The 15,016-nt window shown below is 49.4% G+C and overlaps 2 protein-coding genes across 2 annotated transcripts in view; one reads left to right on the forward strand and one right to left on the reverse strand.

Annotated features, from left to right (window-relative positions):
- Positions 1-15,016, reverse strand: part of LOC149366670 (flap endonuclease GEN homolog 1-like) — a 517,650-nt gene that overhangs the window by 319,020 nt on the left and 183,614 nt on the right. The gene's annotated exons all lie outside the window — the stretch shown is intronic.
- On the forward strand, positions 6,747-7,406 carry LOC149366686 (uncharacterized). The gene has a single exon (XM_089566879.1). The coding sequence runs from the start codon at positions 6,747-6,749 to the stop codon at positions 7,404-7,406; it is 660 nt and encodes a 219-aa protein (XP_089423005.1).

Here is a 15,016-nt window from a genome sequence, read left to right on the forward strand (position 1 = left end):
TTCAGCATCCTTCCCTTCGCGACGAACTGACCTCCCCTCCCCAATACATTTCATCAAGGCTAGATCACGAGAACAAAGTCAGAATTCCATTATGCAAAACCAATGCCATGTTTCAGTAATGGCTTCCCCGCACAGCTGCTGAGAGTAATCACCTCCCCGCATCAACCGCTACAATTATTGACAACCAACGCTTTAAGACCATATTAGAGAGCACTGCATAACTTTAGGAGCACTTATTTCATTTTTTATCCACCAGCATTTTTTTCACTGTATTGCTGCACTGTATGTATTGTATTATATTCTATTAACCAGCAGATCAAGAACCCATTAGACAACATTATATAACTAGGAGCCGTCATTTCTGTATTACTAATTACTTTTCTGCGCTGTGCGTTGTTTTTCTTTTAGTTTATTTAACCACTCCTCTCAAAACTTCCTGTGGCCCTGAGGGTACACGAAATGAATAACTAAATAAATAAATAAATGGTTGGTTGGTTTATGGTGTTTAACGTCCCAAAGCAACTAAGTCTATGAGAGACGCTGTAGTGGAGGGCTCCGGAAATTTCGACCACCTGGAGTTCTTTAACGTGCACTGACATCGCACAGTACACCGGCCTCTAGAATTTCTCCTCGAAAGAAAATCAGCCGCCGCGGCCGGGATGGAACCCGCGTCTTTCGGGTCAGCAGCCGAGCACTATAACCACTGAGCCACCGCGGCGGCAAATAAATAAATAAAAATTGGCAGAGACTTAGCTTGGTTAAGCCCGGTAGGTTGCGAAAGCAAATGGCAAACTATCTTTGCACACAGTGAGAAAGATCCACCGTGACTACCCGCCACGCTCCGCCGACGGATCGAGCTGGGGGGCCTTTTTTTATGCAGCTGGTATGACGTCACCTCGACTGTAGCGCCACTGGTGAGAGGAGCGCGAGGCTCACCGCCGTGACTACCGCCGCCCTCCGCCGACGGATCGAGCTGGGGGCCCTTTTTTATGCAGCTGGTATGACGTCACCTCGACTGTAGCGCCACTGGGGAGAGGAGCGCGAGGCTCACCGCCGTGACTACCACCGCCCTCCGCCGACGGATCGAGCTGGGGGCCCTTTTTTATGCAGCTGGTATGACGTCACCTCGACTGTAGCGCCACTGGGGAGAGGAGCGCGAGGCTCACCGCCGTGACTACCACCGCCCTCCGCCGACGGATCGAGCTGGGGGCCTTTTTTTCCGCGGGTGGTGTGACGTCACTCCGCGAAAGGTCAACCGTAACTACCGCAGAGCCACGCTGAAGGCTCAAAACCTAGCGTAGTATTGCTTTCGCAATAAAATAACGCCACGGATGAGCGTGCTCTGAAGACGACAAAGCGAGCGCGAGGCGGGCGCACGGGATGATCACGTGATCGGCCCCTCGGCAGCCTCACGAGTGCTCCTGACTCGCCAATGGCTGCAGCGTCATCATTACGGCTCAGAGCGGATTTCGCGCGGGGCGTAAAACTGCTACACGTTACGTTGGCCATGGCAGACATAGTACCGTCGAATCAGCTGCATTCAGTATCAGAGATTAGGCGCGCGCGCCAACGTGAGAAAACTGGTGAGCAATGGCAAACTCCAGCCATGTGTGAGGCAGAACTTGTCAGCAAACAAGGAAACAGTGAGTGAATGGGAATGTGAGTGAGTGGACATGAGCATGAGTGAATGCTTTTGAGTGGGATTGAGTGGTTGTGAGTGTGGGTAAGTGGTTGTGAGTGCGAGTGGTCATGAGCGTGAGTGGTTGTGATTGCGAGTGGTCATAAGCGTGAGTGAGTGGTTACGAGTGTGAGTGGACATGTGTGCGAGTGTGAGTGACTGGTTGAGCGGAATTTAGGGCGAGTATGAGTGAATGGTTGTGGGGCAGAACTTGTCAGCAAACAAGGAAACAGTGAGTGAACGGAAATGTGAGGGAGTGGACATGAGCATGAGTGAATGGTTTTGAGTGGGACTGAGTGGTCATGAGCGTGAGTGAGTGGTTACGAGTGTGAGTGGACATAAGTGCGAGTGTGAGTGACTGGTTGAGCGGAATTGAGTGCGAGTATGAGTGAATTTTTGTGAGGCAGAACTTGTCAGCAAACAAGGAAACAGTGAGTGAACGGGAATGTGAGTGAGTGGACATGAGCATGAGTGAATGGTTGTGAGTGCGATTGAGTAGTTGTGAGTGTGAGTGAGTGGTTGTGAAAATGCCAGTGGTCATGAGTGCCAGTGGATGGTTGTGAGTGCGAGTGGACAAGAGTGTGAATGTGAGTGAGTGAATGTACGTATGAGTGCCATGAGTATGAGTGTGATTGAGCTACGTACCTCTCATAGTGCCGAGGTATAGTCAGAACGCGTAAGCCTGGCGGCTTCACGGTCAAACTGAACTTGGGAACGCGGCATATGTTCGGGAGAGCAAAGCGTCCGGACTAGCTTTCTCCTATTCAAAAAGCCGCCGCTGGCTAACTGTCTGCTAAAGGATGTACAGCGCATTCGCAAAGCCGAAGTGCGGCGAGAATACCGCCGTGGGGGCATCTTTTTGCTGAGTTGTTCAGGTTAAGCAGTAGCTTAGCTGTTGCGTTTTATTTTTTTTTAAGTTCAGCTGGGATATCGTTAACTCGCGTTTGTTCCCGATCCACTCTGCTCTCTTCCTGGATCCTAACTTCACACCTGCCATTTCCCTCTCTGTACACTGTAAACAAAAATATACCCAAAAGGGAGTAAAAATGGTGGCGGCCACCCTTTTTACTCCATTTGTGAAAACATTTACTCCATGAGTGGGGAGTAAAAAGGTGGAGTGTTTTCAATTTTACTCCCATGAGGGAATAATGGAGTAAAAATGAGGATTTACCAGCATTTACTCCACACTGTTAGCAAAAAACACCCAAAAGGGAGTAAATGGCTTGTCCTCTAACGCACACCCAAAAGGAGGTTTTTTTACTCCATATGTATGGTGTTTTTTATTTACACCCTTATATGAGGGAGTTATTTTGGAGTGAACAGGGAGTAAATTTTTTACTACCCACAGAGATGGAGCCCAAAAATGGCGTCATGTTTATTTATCCTCATTCAGGCTCATTCCTACAGCAGTGAAAGCGGCGGAAACGGGCAGTAGCTCTGCGGGCCGCCGGCAACCCAACTTGGGAAACTGAACTGCCCTAAAGTGACCCCGCCTCACGCATTCTTTCCGCCGTCTGCTAGCCCAGCGGCGGCGTACGCGGCAGGAGTCGTCTGCTTGTCCAGCGCTGGATTAAGGGGGTGGGGGGGGGGGGCTTAGGAGGCTGCAGCCCAGGGCCTCACCTCCGACAACAGGAGAAGGAGGCCCATTTATTCTAACCTGCCTATTATATGGAAATGGGAGCCACAGTCAATGGAACTTCGAGTGAATCGTATGAAGCGAGAAAACCGAAACGAGGAGACGGGCCCCCAGCTAATGTAACTTCGTTTAGCCGAATCGGTTGGTAGGAAAGCTTGTCGAGCTGCAAAAACAGTAATCCTCCTCCACCCCGGTTGGGCCCCCTTACGAAGCGATATATGCGTTTGCTTAAGGATTGGGGGAGCGTTTTTGTGGCTTTTTGTCAATCCCCCATCCAGTGGCGTCTGAAGGTGTAGTGTGTTTGAAAATCCTGGAATCGTCGCTCCTGCATTACGATTCCGGCAGCGCTGAAATTTTTCTCGCTGCTTGAACTGGTGGCCGGAACGGCTAATTCTTATAATTCTTAGAACGCTTGAAGTACGAAGAGGATTGACAGGCGTGGTGTTGTAAGGGATGGAGTAAATGGTGGTTCTTTTCTCTTCTTCTTTGTACGGAGAGGTTGTCCCTCCGTTCTTCTCTCTTCCAACGAAGTACTGAGCCAGTAGGATGAGACTTGCAGGAAAGACAGGGACTCTTGTCGAGCACTGATATAGGTTTTATGTACACAGACGACTATTTACAAGGAGTATATACATGGCAGCATCATGTCCCACCAGCCGCCCCGTGGACCCACTCCACGGCTACTCGAGAGCACGGTCTGCGTGCCTGGCTCCGGTCGAGACCAAAATCTCTGAGTCGCGATGGCGGCAGAGCATCGCGCGCCCCCGCGCTCTCTCCCCACGCGAAAAGAAAAAAAAGCAAAGTGGAGGCTCGTCACTACATGTGTTTTCGCTCTCTCCCTAAAAGCCCCGGCCTCGGTGCCATACACAGCTTGGAAACGCGGCGACGAACGCCCTCCCGCAACAGGGGCCCCTCGGGGCAGGTAAGATGCCGCTAAACCTTCCCAGATGAGGCTAGCAAATGGGCGCGCAGCCACCGGGCATCGTCCGTACCGCGCCACGCCGTGTGGCACCGGCCCTGTCAGAGAAGGGATCCCTTCGCTAACCCGCGCCCTCCGCGAGCCTAACCCTTTGAAGAAAGCCGCGAGGCGCGAATGCTGCCCTTCCCTCTCCCCACAACAGACCTGTGGGCGATCCGCACTCGGCCACGGAGGATGCTTTCTTCCCGCAGGCCACGACCGGGCGGAAACGCGACCTTCAACTGATAGGGGAGACCCCTCGTTTACTTTGGTAAAAAAAAAAAAAAACACGGAAACGAGCTCTTAGCGAAACAGCGAACGCCGTCCAGGCTAACGACCGCGATGCTGTCGCCGCGCCGCTCGTAGAGCGGCTTTTTCAGTCGTTATTACGGCGCCGGTTAAAATGGAAAGAGGCGATTGAATGGCGCCAACCTTACAGATGGCGTGCCATGGCACGCTGTCTTTTTTACTTGTCAGAGCCAGAAAATAAGCGACCGCGCGGCGCTCTCCTGCGAATGCTGTGTTCACTTCGCTGAAAAGCGATTACGGCGAAACGCCGCAACCAAGGCTGCGCCAGAACATTACGAGCTGAGCCGTAGTGGAGACACCAGTGGCATTCCTCTAATGCCATTCATGTGGTGGGGGCCCCCCTTCGCTCTTGCCCGCTAGTATTGTCCGTCTGCCCTGCCGGAACAGCCGCGAGTAGCTCCTGCCTGGTAGACGGACAAGAGAGAAGGCAGTCAGCTCTGCAGTGCGTTGCGAAGCGTCTTCCCGAGAATGGCACCACAAAATGTCTCGGCGAGTGGAAGAAGTTAACCCTTTCTCGAGGCGCTGCTGGAAGAAAACATTGACGTTTCGTACTGGCAGTGACATGTTCCTCTTGTCCACCTTGGTCAACACATAGGAGGTGTTGCCTCGGTCAACGACCAGTCTTTCGGCAATACCGCAGTTCATTAGAAAAGCTTCCCTGGGCGGCGCGACCCCGCGTGCGCTGTATGCAGCCTTACCTCCGCTTCTCGAAAGCTTCCATTCTTCTTACCCTTCCTACTGCAAGACGCCCACAGCTGGTGGCTTTTCCCCAACGTTGGTACTTGCTAGAACCGAAAATGGGTTTTGAGCCCCAACTAGCTTTTGTTTGCTTTTTGTTAGCGTTTGTGCTATCCTACCATCCTTGCACATTCCCTCCTCGATGGTCTACACACAAATCACTTCCTGATGCGCATGCAAGAGCACCATGGCCATTTTCGCACTTCCGCATAAGATTTTAGCTAGGCTGGCAGCGTTGTGGTCGCCAAAGCTGAACGTGCATGTTCTCACTAACGGCGAAAGCCACAAGCCGGAAATGCAGAGAGAGGTTCGTGAACCTCGGTTCTCGAACCGAATGGTGGTGACCGGTGGTTGGTACTAGGAATTATTCTGGGGAGGGGATACTGTTCCCGGCGTATGCTGGTGATGTCGGTCATTTAGTGGCATCACTGTTGGGGACCAGGGGAGGGGTGTGAATACCCGCGTGCCACGCACCTGCGGCACGGCGAGCGCACCTAGCGATTCCCTAGGTTCTCCAGAGACAGGCCGAGGTGGTGGTGGTGAAAAACTTTTATTCAAAGAGAGCTTGAGGGCTAAAAAACCCTGCTGCATGGTCGGTATCCTTAGTCCGGGACACCGCACGACGAGGCCCCGTCTCGCGCTCGCTTGACCAGAGCCCTTTGGGACTCCAGCGTGGAGCAGTTGAGGAGGGCAGTCTCCCATGCCTCTCGGGTGGGGGTGGGGGAAGGGGGAAGGTGAGGATTCTGAGTACATGCCCACACCATGTGAAAGATATCGCAGATGTCTCCACAGTGTGGGCAGCACCCATCTGTGTTCGGATCGAAGTGTTTTGCTATGGCAGGACAGAGAAGGGTTCCTGTCTGCAGGCGCCGCAGAGTTCGCTCCTCCGCCTTACTCAGCCCCTTGGCAGGTGCCGGGCAGAGACGGTGGCTGTCGCAATAATAAATTAGGATTTCGCGGAACCGCAGAAGCGGTTTATGAGCTTCTGAGCCATGAGAGCTAGGATGAGGAGCCCGGTGTGTGAGCGCTCGGGCGGCCGCATCAGCGGCCTCATTGCCTCGTAGACCCTGGTGGCCAGGAGCCCAGATCACTTTTGTGCGAGTTGGATCGGCGAGAGCGCGCCTTAAAATTTGCGAGGCAAGAGGTGATATTTCGCCTGCAAGATAATGTTAGGCGCGGTGACGCCACGTCTGGTTGAGAACAAGGGCAACACCAAAAAACGTCACGGAGAAGCGCATTCCATCGACCAATCAGCGTCTCCGGCCTACCTACCCCCAAACGCTTCTGAACTGATATCAGGAGGTCGCGTTCGTCTTGCCACGCCAAGTCCGGAGGAACAGCGTTCGTCGTTCGTGCTTTGCACACCTGTCAAATTCCATTTTATCTCAACTTTTTTGTCAGCTGTGACGCCGTCCGTTCATGTGAAAATGCCCGGTCGGAAGCATCAAAGTGGTGCGTCTAAACGAAAGGCGAAGTTAGAAAGAGAAGATCGTGAAAAGAGGCTGCCAAAGATGACAAAGTATCTTCTGAATGCAGCTTCTGCGGAGCATTATGACTGCTCTACCCAGAGTCCGTACCAATACCCCGATAGTACCGACAGTGCTTCTGTGAAGGACTTGCCAGCTCCATCACTACGGTTTCCTGGCAACAAGCCAGATTTCACTCATCTTGGTTGTCTGGATCCTGGGAAAACGGTGCCAACCTCGTTCGTCCATATATCTGAGCAACCGAGGCTAACCGAGGTCTGTCCTGTTCTTGAGTTAGCAACGTCGTTGCTACTCGGCCCGGCCCCTGCCACGGAGCTCCAGGTGTCCTTTCCACCAGGCCCGATTTCTGCTTCTGCTGATCAACAGGCGCCAAACATCCCCGATGAGCCTCCTTCTACTGACGAACGCCAGCAAACAACACTGCAAGAACCGACTCACTTGTTTCCTACTAGTGCGGCTTCGAGTCATCGTGTTCCCACCCACAAAGTGTGCCTCGAGAGGACTGGTCAGACGGCTTCTCGCTGCGACAACAAAGAAGTACAGACCTCCCCGCAGCAGGAGGTAGGTTGTCAGGTTCTCCAAAGTGACCCTGCTAAGTGACCGGACGTCATTACTGATAGCTTTCGGAGTGTATGCCTTAAGAAAGGACCAGTGTATTTTCAAAATCGCGCAGAAACTTTTCCGTCTTCCGAAAGACAATACACAACTCAGAAGCGTTATATATCACCTCATCTTTTCGTGCGAAAGGCTATAAATGGGGAAGCGTACGAGCGACACTGGTTGATGTATTCAGAGTCCAAAGGTTCCGTTTACTGCTTCATGTGCAAACTATTTTCAATTCGAAGCAACCAGAGTACTTTCACCACTCATGGCTTTTCTGATTGGAAAAAAGCAGAAGAAAAGGTTTGCGCTCATGAAAATAGCGTCGAGCACCGGAACTGTGTGACAGCATGGCTCGCCCGGTCTAACTCGAACAGCACAATTGACAAGGAGCTGGTTAAGCATCTTGTCACTGAGACCGCTTACTGGAGAGAGGTGTTGAAGCGCGTAGTCGTTGTAGTTACGCTTCTAGCTGAGCGCAGCCTAGCGTTTAGGGGAAGTGATGAAGTTTTTGGTTCACCGAGAAATGGCAATTACATGGGAGTACTTGAAGTCATTGCCAAGTTTGATCCCTTTCTAGAGGAGCACATCAAACGCTATGGGAACAAGGGAAAAGGTCACCCATCGTACCTGTCAAAAACCATTTGTGACGAATTTATCGAGCATATGGCAAAGGCTGTCAAAGATCGTCTCGTTGACGAAGTGAAACGGGCAAAATACTTCTCTTTAATTGTTGATTCCACTCCAGACCTTACACACGTTGATCAACTGTCAGTTGTTTTACGATACTACTTAAATGGGCAAGTGTACGAACGGTTTCTTGGATTTGTTCCAACTGAATCGCATACCGGCTTGCATCTTTTCGACACCGTGATGACCCTCTTGACAGCCAATGGCATCTCAATTGGTGATTGTAGGGGCCAAGCATACGACAACGCGAGTAATATGTCAGGAAAGTACAAAGGACTGCAAGCTCAAATAAAACACCTGAACGAATTGGCAGTCTACGTCCCATGTGTTGGTCATTCACTAAATTTAGTTGGCGCGTGTAGTGTTGACAGTTGCCTTGAGGCTGTCAAATTTTTTGCTCTAACTCAGAGACTGTATGTGTTCTTTGCTGCCTCACCTAAGCGATGGAAACATCTTTTGAACAGCATGGGTGAAAGTGATGACTGTGAGCAGCTTGTTTTGAAAAGTCTCTCTCAGACCAGGTGGTCAAGGCACGCTGAATCATGTAAGGCCATTTTGAAAAATTTCAAAGCAGTCTTGTGCTGCCTTGAAGCGATCTCAAAGAATGAAGAAGAAAACGGTGACACTCGGAACGAGGCGCACTCTCTCTTCAAGAAGATGACAAAACTAGAGACTGCATTCATGGCAATTTTCTGGAGTGAAATCTTGGAGAGCTTTGACAAAACGAGCGTAGCAGTTCAGAAACCAGGATTAGAAATTTCTACTGCTGTAGAACTGCTGAGCTCTCTAGAAGGCTTTGTTAATTCGTTGCGACCTCTCTTTGATACCTTCGAGGAGAGAGCACGCACGCTAAGTACAAATAAATGTTATCAGGATGAGGGCAAACGTATCATTTTGAGTAAGCACCCGGACGGAAAAAGCGATAGTGTGCTACGAGGTAATGAAAAATTTATCGTGGAGACCTTCAATGTCGTGCTGGATAGCCTAGGCTCTGCTTTGCGCGTGCGAAAGGCTGCCTACGCTGAGCTCTGCGAAAGGTTCGGATTCGTAAAATTGCTGACAGAGGTTGGGAGCGAGGCCTAGCTCTCTGGCACAGCAGGCTGAGAGGTTGGTGAAAACCTACGAAAATGATTTGGAACCAGCATTTCCTGCTGAAATCGTTCAGTTTGCGAACTTTCTGCACAACTCTGTGTGCAAAGACACGAGTTCCCTGGGAATAATGAAGTTGCTGCAAGAAAGAAAGCTTACTGATGTGTTTCTGAACCTTTCCATTGCTTTGAGAATATACTTAAGCATACCTATGACAAACTGTGAGACCGAGAGATCGTTTTCTAAGTTGTCGCTGATAAAAAGTCGCCTTCGTTCGAGCCTCCTTGACAATGAGTTGAACTCGCTTGCTATCATGACCATGTAAAGTGACCTCCGCGATCTATCTTTCGAACAGACTATATCTGATTTCGCCAAAGCGAAGGCGCGAAAAATGCCATTTTAAAATGAACTGTTTGCGGAGTACATGAAAAGTTCCAACGACTTTGTTGCATGTATCATCTCCCACCCTCCATGTTAACGATGAAACTCTGAGCAGTGTAATTCAAAAGATGTAAATCTTCGCTGTCCGTCTCTTGCTTGTTCTTGTGATATTGAGCCTGCTTGTAATGAGCTGTATTGTTGTTGTTTTTGATAGTGCCACATTTATTTGGTGTCATCTTTGCTTGTCTTTCCTTCAACGAAAGTATTTTAAAATATGCTTTGCAATTAGAGTTGGTAATTTTCATATGTATTCTAGTGAACTTTATGGTGTTTGTATTGCCTTAAGTATTGTATATATCTGTTGTATATTTATTGTGTAACGTGTATAACGATTACTGCAGTCTGATACTTGAATTTTAATAAAGAAGGTTTGGGTGCAATCAAGCGTCTCCTCACAGGATTAGATTTAGTGATCCAAACAAATCCTAGCTTTTTCAGAAAACAGAATGCAGATTAAGTGAATTCGCTCAGTGAACAGATGTGCTGGTGTTTACAACAGCACGCGTCTCCTAAATTTTGTCGCACTCCTTACAGTAATAACACCGGAATTTTTTTTTTTTAGCTTTACCAAACTGAAAAACAAATCGGGATGTGCTAGCTTCTTTGAGGTCCCACAGTTTCACTTCGTGCTCCGGCGGCCACTAGGAAAGCGAAACACTCGTTTATGGGTTTATGTTTAGATTTATGGGCTTTAATGTCCCAAATCACCTCCGGCTATACAGCACGCGGATAATTTCGACCACCTCGGGTTCTTTAAAGTGCACTGATGTCGCATATTACACGGGCCTCTAACATTCCGCCTCCAGCGAAATGCGACCGGCGTGGCCGGGACAATTTATTTTGTTCTTTCTTTTTTCTAAGTATTGGTTTCGTAGAATGAAGGTGTGAATGAAAGAGAGAAATAGGTGCCGTAGTGTAGAGCTCAGAAATAATTTCGACCACCTGGGGATCTTTAACGCGCTCTGACATCGCCCAACACACGGGCGCCTTTTTGCATTTTGCCTCCATCAAAACACGGTCGCCGTATGGCTGGGTTTGAATCCGGGTACTCGGCTCAGCAGCCGAGCATCTAACCACTGAGCCGGGACTTTAATTCTCCTATTCAAATTTTCCCCACGAGGGCAGTAGTAAAAGTTCATCGTGTGATCAAATTAATTTTAATAACTTGTAATATTACCCTCTCGGGCACTAATTAACGAGTGTCTCTATTTCCTAGTCGCTGCCGAAGCACCCATCTCAGCTTTAGGAAGCTAGCTCAGCCTGCTTTTCCTTGATGCGCTAGCATTAAAACAGCGCTGCGAAGCAAAACCCGTCGGTCAGCTTGTTTACGGCGTAACTGCAAGAGGAGAGGAGGCGGCGCGCTGCACTGCAGCGCCGCAAGTTGTCGGTCGGCCCACGTGGCTCTTCCGTGGCGTTCGGCGCTCGGCCATATACGCACACGTGTCGGGCGTTCTAAAAGTCGCCTGGTGTTTTTTGCGCTGTAAACCTAATGTTACTGCGTTACTTCTGCAGGAATCCCATTGATCGCCTTCGCTCTTTTTACTTGTTGGAATTAAAATGAAACATGGCATATATTCTAGTCGTGTAGCGGGGAGCAGGAAAGAGGGGGCAAGTAGAGGGAGAGGGGGCCTACATCCGCATTAGCCCAGGGCCCCCATTTTTCATAATCCGGCCCTGTGCTTGTCGTCTCCTTTTGCTGTACGAGCTCGTTTCGTTGGCCATGTTCGTAGATAACGGGATGTAACATTATAATCAGTAGTTCAAGGAAAATTCACGTTCACAACAGTAGACATATTAGTCAGCGTTCCTTCCCTGCCAGGCTTGACGAACATTGGCTTGACTATCTGGCGGATATTTCTGAGAACGGCGAAGTGGTCACCTCTAAGAAGTCTCGTCTACCGAGAACCGGATTCATGCTTTCGCTTTGTGCGATAGATAGGTGCAATACACAGATGTAGAACTAAGGTGCCTAGATCGGCTTTAGTAGATGGGCTGCGGTGTCTTGCACCTGACACTTGGACTTCCTCGTCTCTTGCTGGACTCCAGTGATGACTTGTCCCAGTTCGGCGGCGAGGTGCTATTTCCCGGGTGTCCCAGCTAAATGTCAGCGTTGCCAGATTGGGCTATTAATAGCCAAATTGGGCTACTTTTTGTCCGAGTTGGCATCAGAAATTTTGTTTTGGCTATGTGGCTACTTTTGGGCTATATCTTTTTCGCGCGTGAAAAAAAAGTTAAAGTAGTTATAATGTGCTCTGTTACAATTATGCAGTGATAGAAATAAAAGGCATGCTGGAATCGAAATTCAGGCTACAGCAAGTTAAAGAAATTGAGCGCGTCTGCTACAAAATGCAATTAGAATACGCTCTGTTCCAGAAAACTTGTGTGTCAGGCGGTCAAGGATCATGGCCCTTCGATTTCTTTTATAGTGGAGACTACGTGACAGTTGCCCCCAGGAAACACTTGATGGCCTATAGATTCCACTTAATCCGCGAACTAACGCCACCCGCGCGCGCGCGCCACCGAACATAGACTGTTGCCGTGTGTTGCAGGTGACGTTGGCGCCAGAATAGAGGGAAAACACTAAGAGAACGTGTCTCCCTACGTGGTGCGAATGCGTAAGCATTAAATGCTACTGTTTCGCTTCTGTTGCGTGGTTTCGTGATCCTGCACATGTTAACCGTTAACCGTAGACGTGGCCTAGTGGTTTGGGCGTCCGCTTCGGCTGCGGTAGGTGGCTGGTTGGAAGCCCACCGCCAGGCATATTCTTTCCTTGTATTTTTTATTCTGGTTCTGCGAGCACATTCTGCTCAGCATATGCATCAGACAAGTAATGCTTGCGCATTAATAAGGTCTTTTTCTCTTTCTTCCTATTCCCGTGGTGGACACAGCGAGCGCGCCACTCGCAAGAGCCTACGCTGTTTTCTGCAGCCTCAAGCGGCACACGTGCAGCCCTCGAGAACCATTGCGAGCTACGCGAGAGCGCCGTGTCTGTTGCATAATCCGCGTGCACTCACACTAGGGAGCCTACATGTCGCGCCCCCTCCCGGCTTAGGGTGGTGACTTCCTTTGACACAGCACATGCCGCCTCCCGCTAAGACCCATGTTGCCAGCGCGCGCGTTGTCATGGTTACGGGAAGACGCCGCGCCATCTTGTTCCCCGCCGTACATAGGCGCGCATTAGCTGCTGCAGCAGTTGCGTCTTCATCGCCGTTCATCGTCGAGTGGGACAGTCATAAGTTGTCGGTTGTTGCACGAAGTGCGCCAGAAAGCTTACGCAGCAGCAATGCCCGGGGGCAGGAACGGCACACGGATGTTTCGTTTCCCTGCTGACCCCAACCGAAGAAAACGTTGGCTGGCACAAATTACATCAAATTACATGACAATTAACTAATTACCGGTAATTAATTGAGACCTAGAATTAGTCCGGTGCATTAAGATTAGTTCAGTGCAATTGTACTCAACATAAGCTATCCAGCGATATACGACTTAGTGATGTAGCGTAAATTTCAATTACATTACAATTAACTAATTACCGGTAATTAGTGGAGACCTACAATTAGTCCGGTGCAATTATACTCGACATAAGCTATCCAACGATAGAACACTTGCGGTGATTATGCCTGACATAAGCTACACAGCCACTACGGCCACATTCTGTGCAGGCCGCGCATGAACCAAGTAATTAATAAGCATTAAAAAGTGGGCCTGCGGAATCTTTCGATTACCGTTATAACATTGAATTCTGAACGCCCAACACATAAGCTCAGTTAGTGCTCATCGTGACGAGGAACCCTTTTTACGTAATTGATAAGCGCTGCCTTTTGCGTGATGACGCGCGCAGTGTAATGCACCGTCGCTGAGAACTGCTCTATGTCGTCGGAACGGCGTCATCTGTTGGTACTAGCTTCGAAAGAGACGCCGATAAACTAGAATATAAACTAATGTTGTAGATCGCCCCAGCGACCACGCCACTGAAAGCCGGGGATGCTCTCTTCAAGGGGACCAACATGGCTGCCCGTCATGTTTAGCGGCCGTTTTCGGCAACACTGGGAGAGATGTCACCACCCTAAGCCAAGCGACATGTAGGCTCCCTAACTCACACGGAGCCATGGCGCCATCCTTCGGCGCGGCGCGGAACCCACTGTAACTAATGAAGGCGGCGGAAGTTAGGGGCATGACATGGCATTAGATCCGTCGCTACGAGAACCTTCACAATGGCCAAGTGGGCGATGTAGATCCGGAACTACAAGAAGGAATGGAAAAGGAGTCGGAATTCAAGGCTAATATGTTTTTGTCATTATTGCGAACGTGCTCTTAGACTGAACATAAAATCGACATAGATTATCGTCTAATGGCATATATCCTTGACTTATTCTGAGCTCATGCATATCGTCGAATGTAGTTTTAAGAAGGCGCATGCTAGACGCTTTGACGTGACGCTCTCCGTGAGAACCTTTCTCTTAATGCATAAAATTGAAATGTGAGGCTGCGTAAGTATACAGCAAGGCATTTTCACTGTCGATGTGCCTAATGTGCGCGCGAACATTTAAAAGGTGAAATATTCCTAAACTAGAGCTGCGATTCCGTTATATAGCGCCGCCGTTCTTTTCCGCGTGCAGACGCTGTCGTCATCCGCCTCAGGTGATATGGCCTACGGCCGCGCCTGCAAAGTGGAACTGCGGCCATATCTTCAGGACCTGGTTGGCGCTCCTGGTTAGCCGTACGGGTTAGCGCACTTCACGGCGGCGAAACGTAACTATGGTAGCCACCATAACGTAACAACGGAAAGAACATGCCGTGCGCACCACCTCAGACATGTGCGGGAAAGAAATCTAATATGTAAATATTCTTGCCGAAAATTATTTCAGTCAGCTTAAGAAATGTCATCACAAACACAAATATTTTTGGCTACTTTTGGGCTACGCAAAAATTTCGCTTTTGGCTACTATGGAGCCCAATTTGGCTATCTGAGGTCGGAGCGATCTGGCAACCCTGCTAAATGTAACCAACCTTTTAAAAAAGACGAAGTGTCCTAGTCCTGGAAAACCAACTAAAGGTTGTTCAGAGTCGCATGGCCTAGTCTCGAGTAGTTTTTTCATTCATCAAAGTAAATTAGTTAAGCTTAATTAGCTAACTTTTTATTTATAGACTTTAGGAAAAAAGTGTCAATGGAAATGTTTTAGATCGCCTCGAAAAACCGCCAGTAGTGCTGTTTCCATCACGGTACGATTTGCGTAGCTTCATTTATCGGCCTTAAAAGAAAGTTAACACGTGACCAGTTGCTCGCTCGCATCTCTGCCCCAATGTGCACCCAAAGTCTCATCGAGGTGAGGACTTCAGGAAAACAGAATTTTATTCTCTAAGGTGCATCTTGGGACGTTGAAGTGGCA

The sequence above is a fragment of the Amblyomma mixtum genome, chromosome 1 (genome assembly GCF_055824585.1).
Source record: "Amblyomma mixtum isolate Tamu chromosome 1, ASM5582458v1, whole genome shotgun sequence".
Classification (NCBI taxonomy): domain Eukaryota; kingdom Metazoa; phylum Arthropoda; class Arachnida; order Ixodida; family Ixodidae; genus Amblyomma; species Amblyomma mixtum.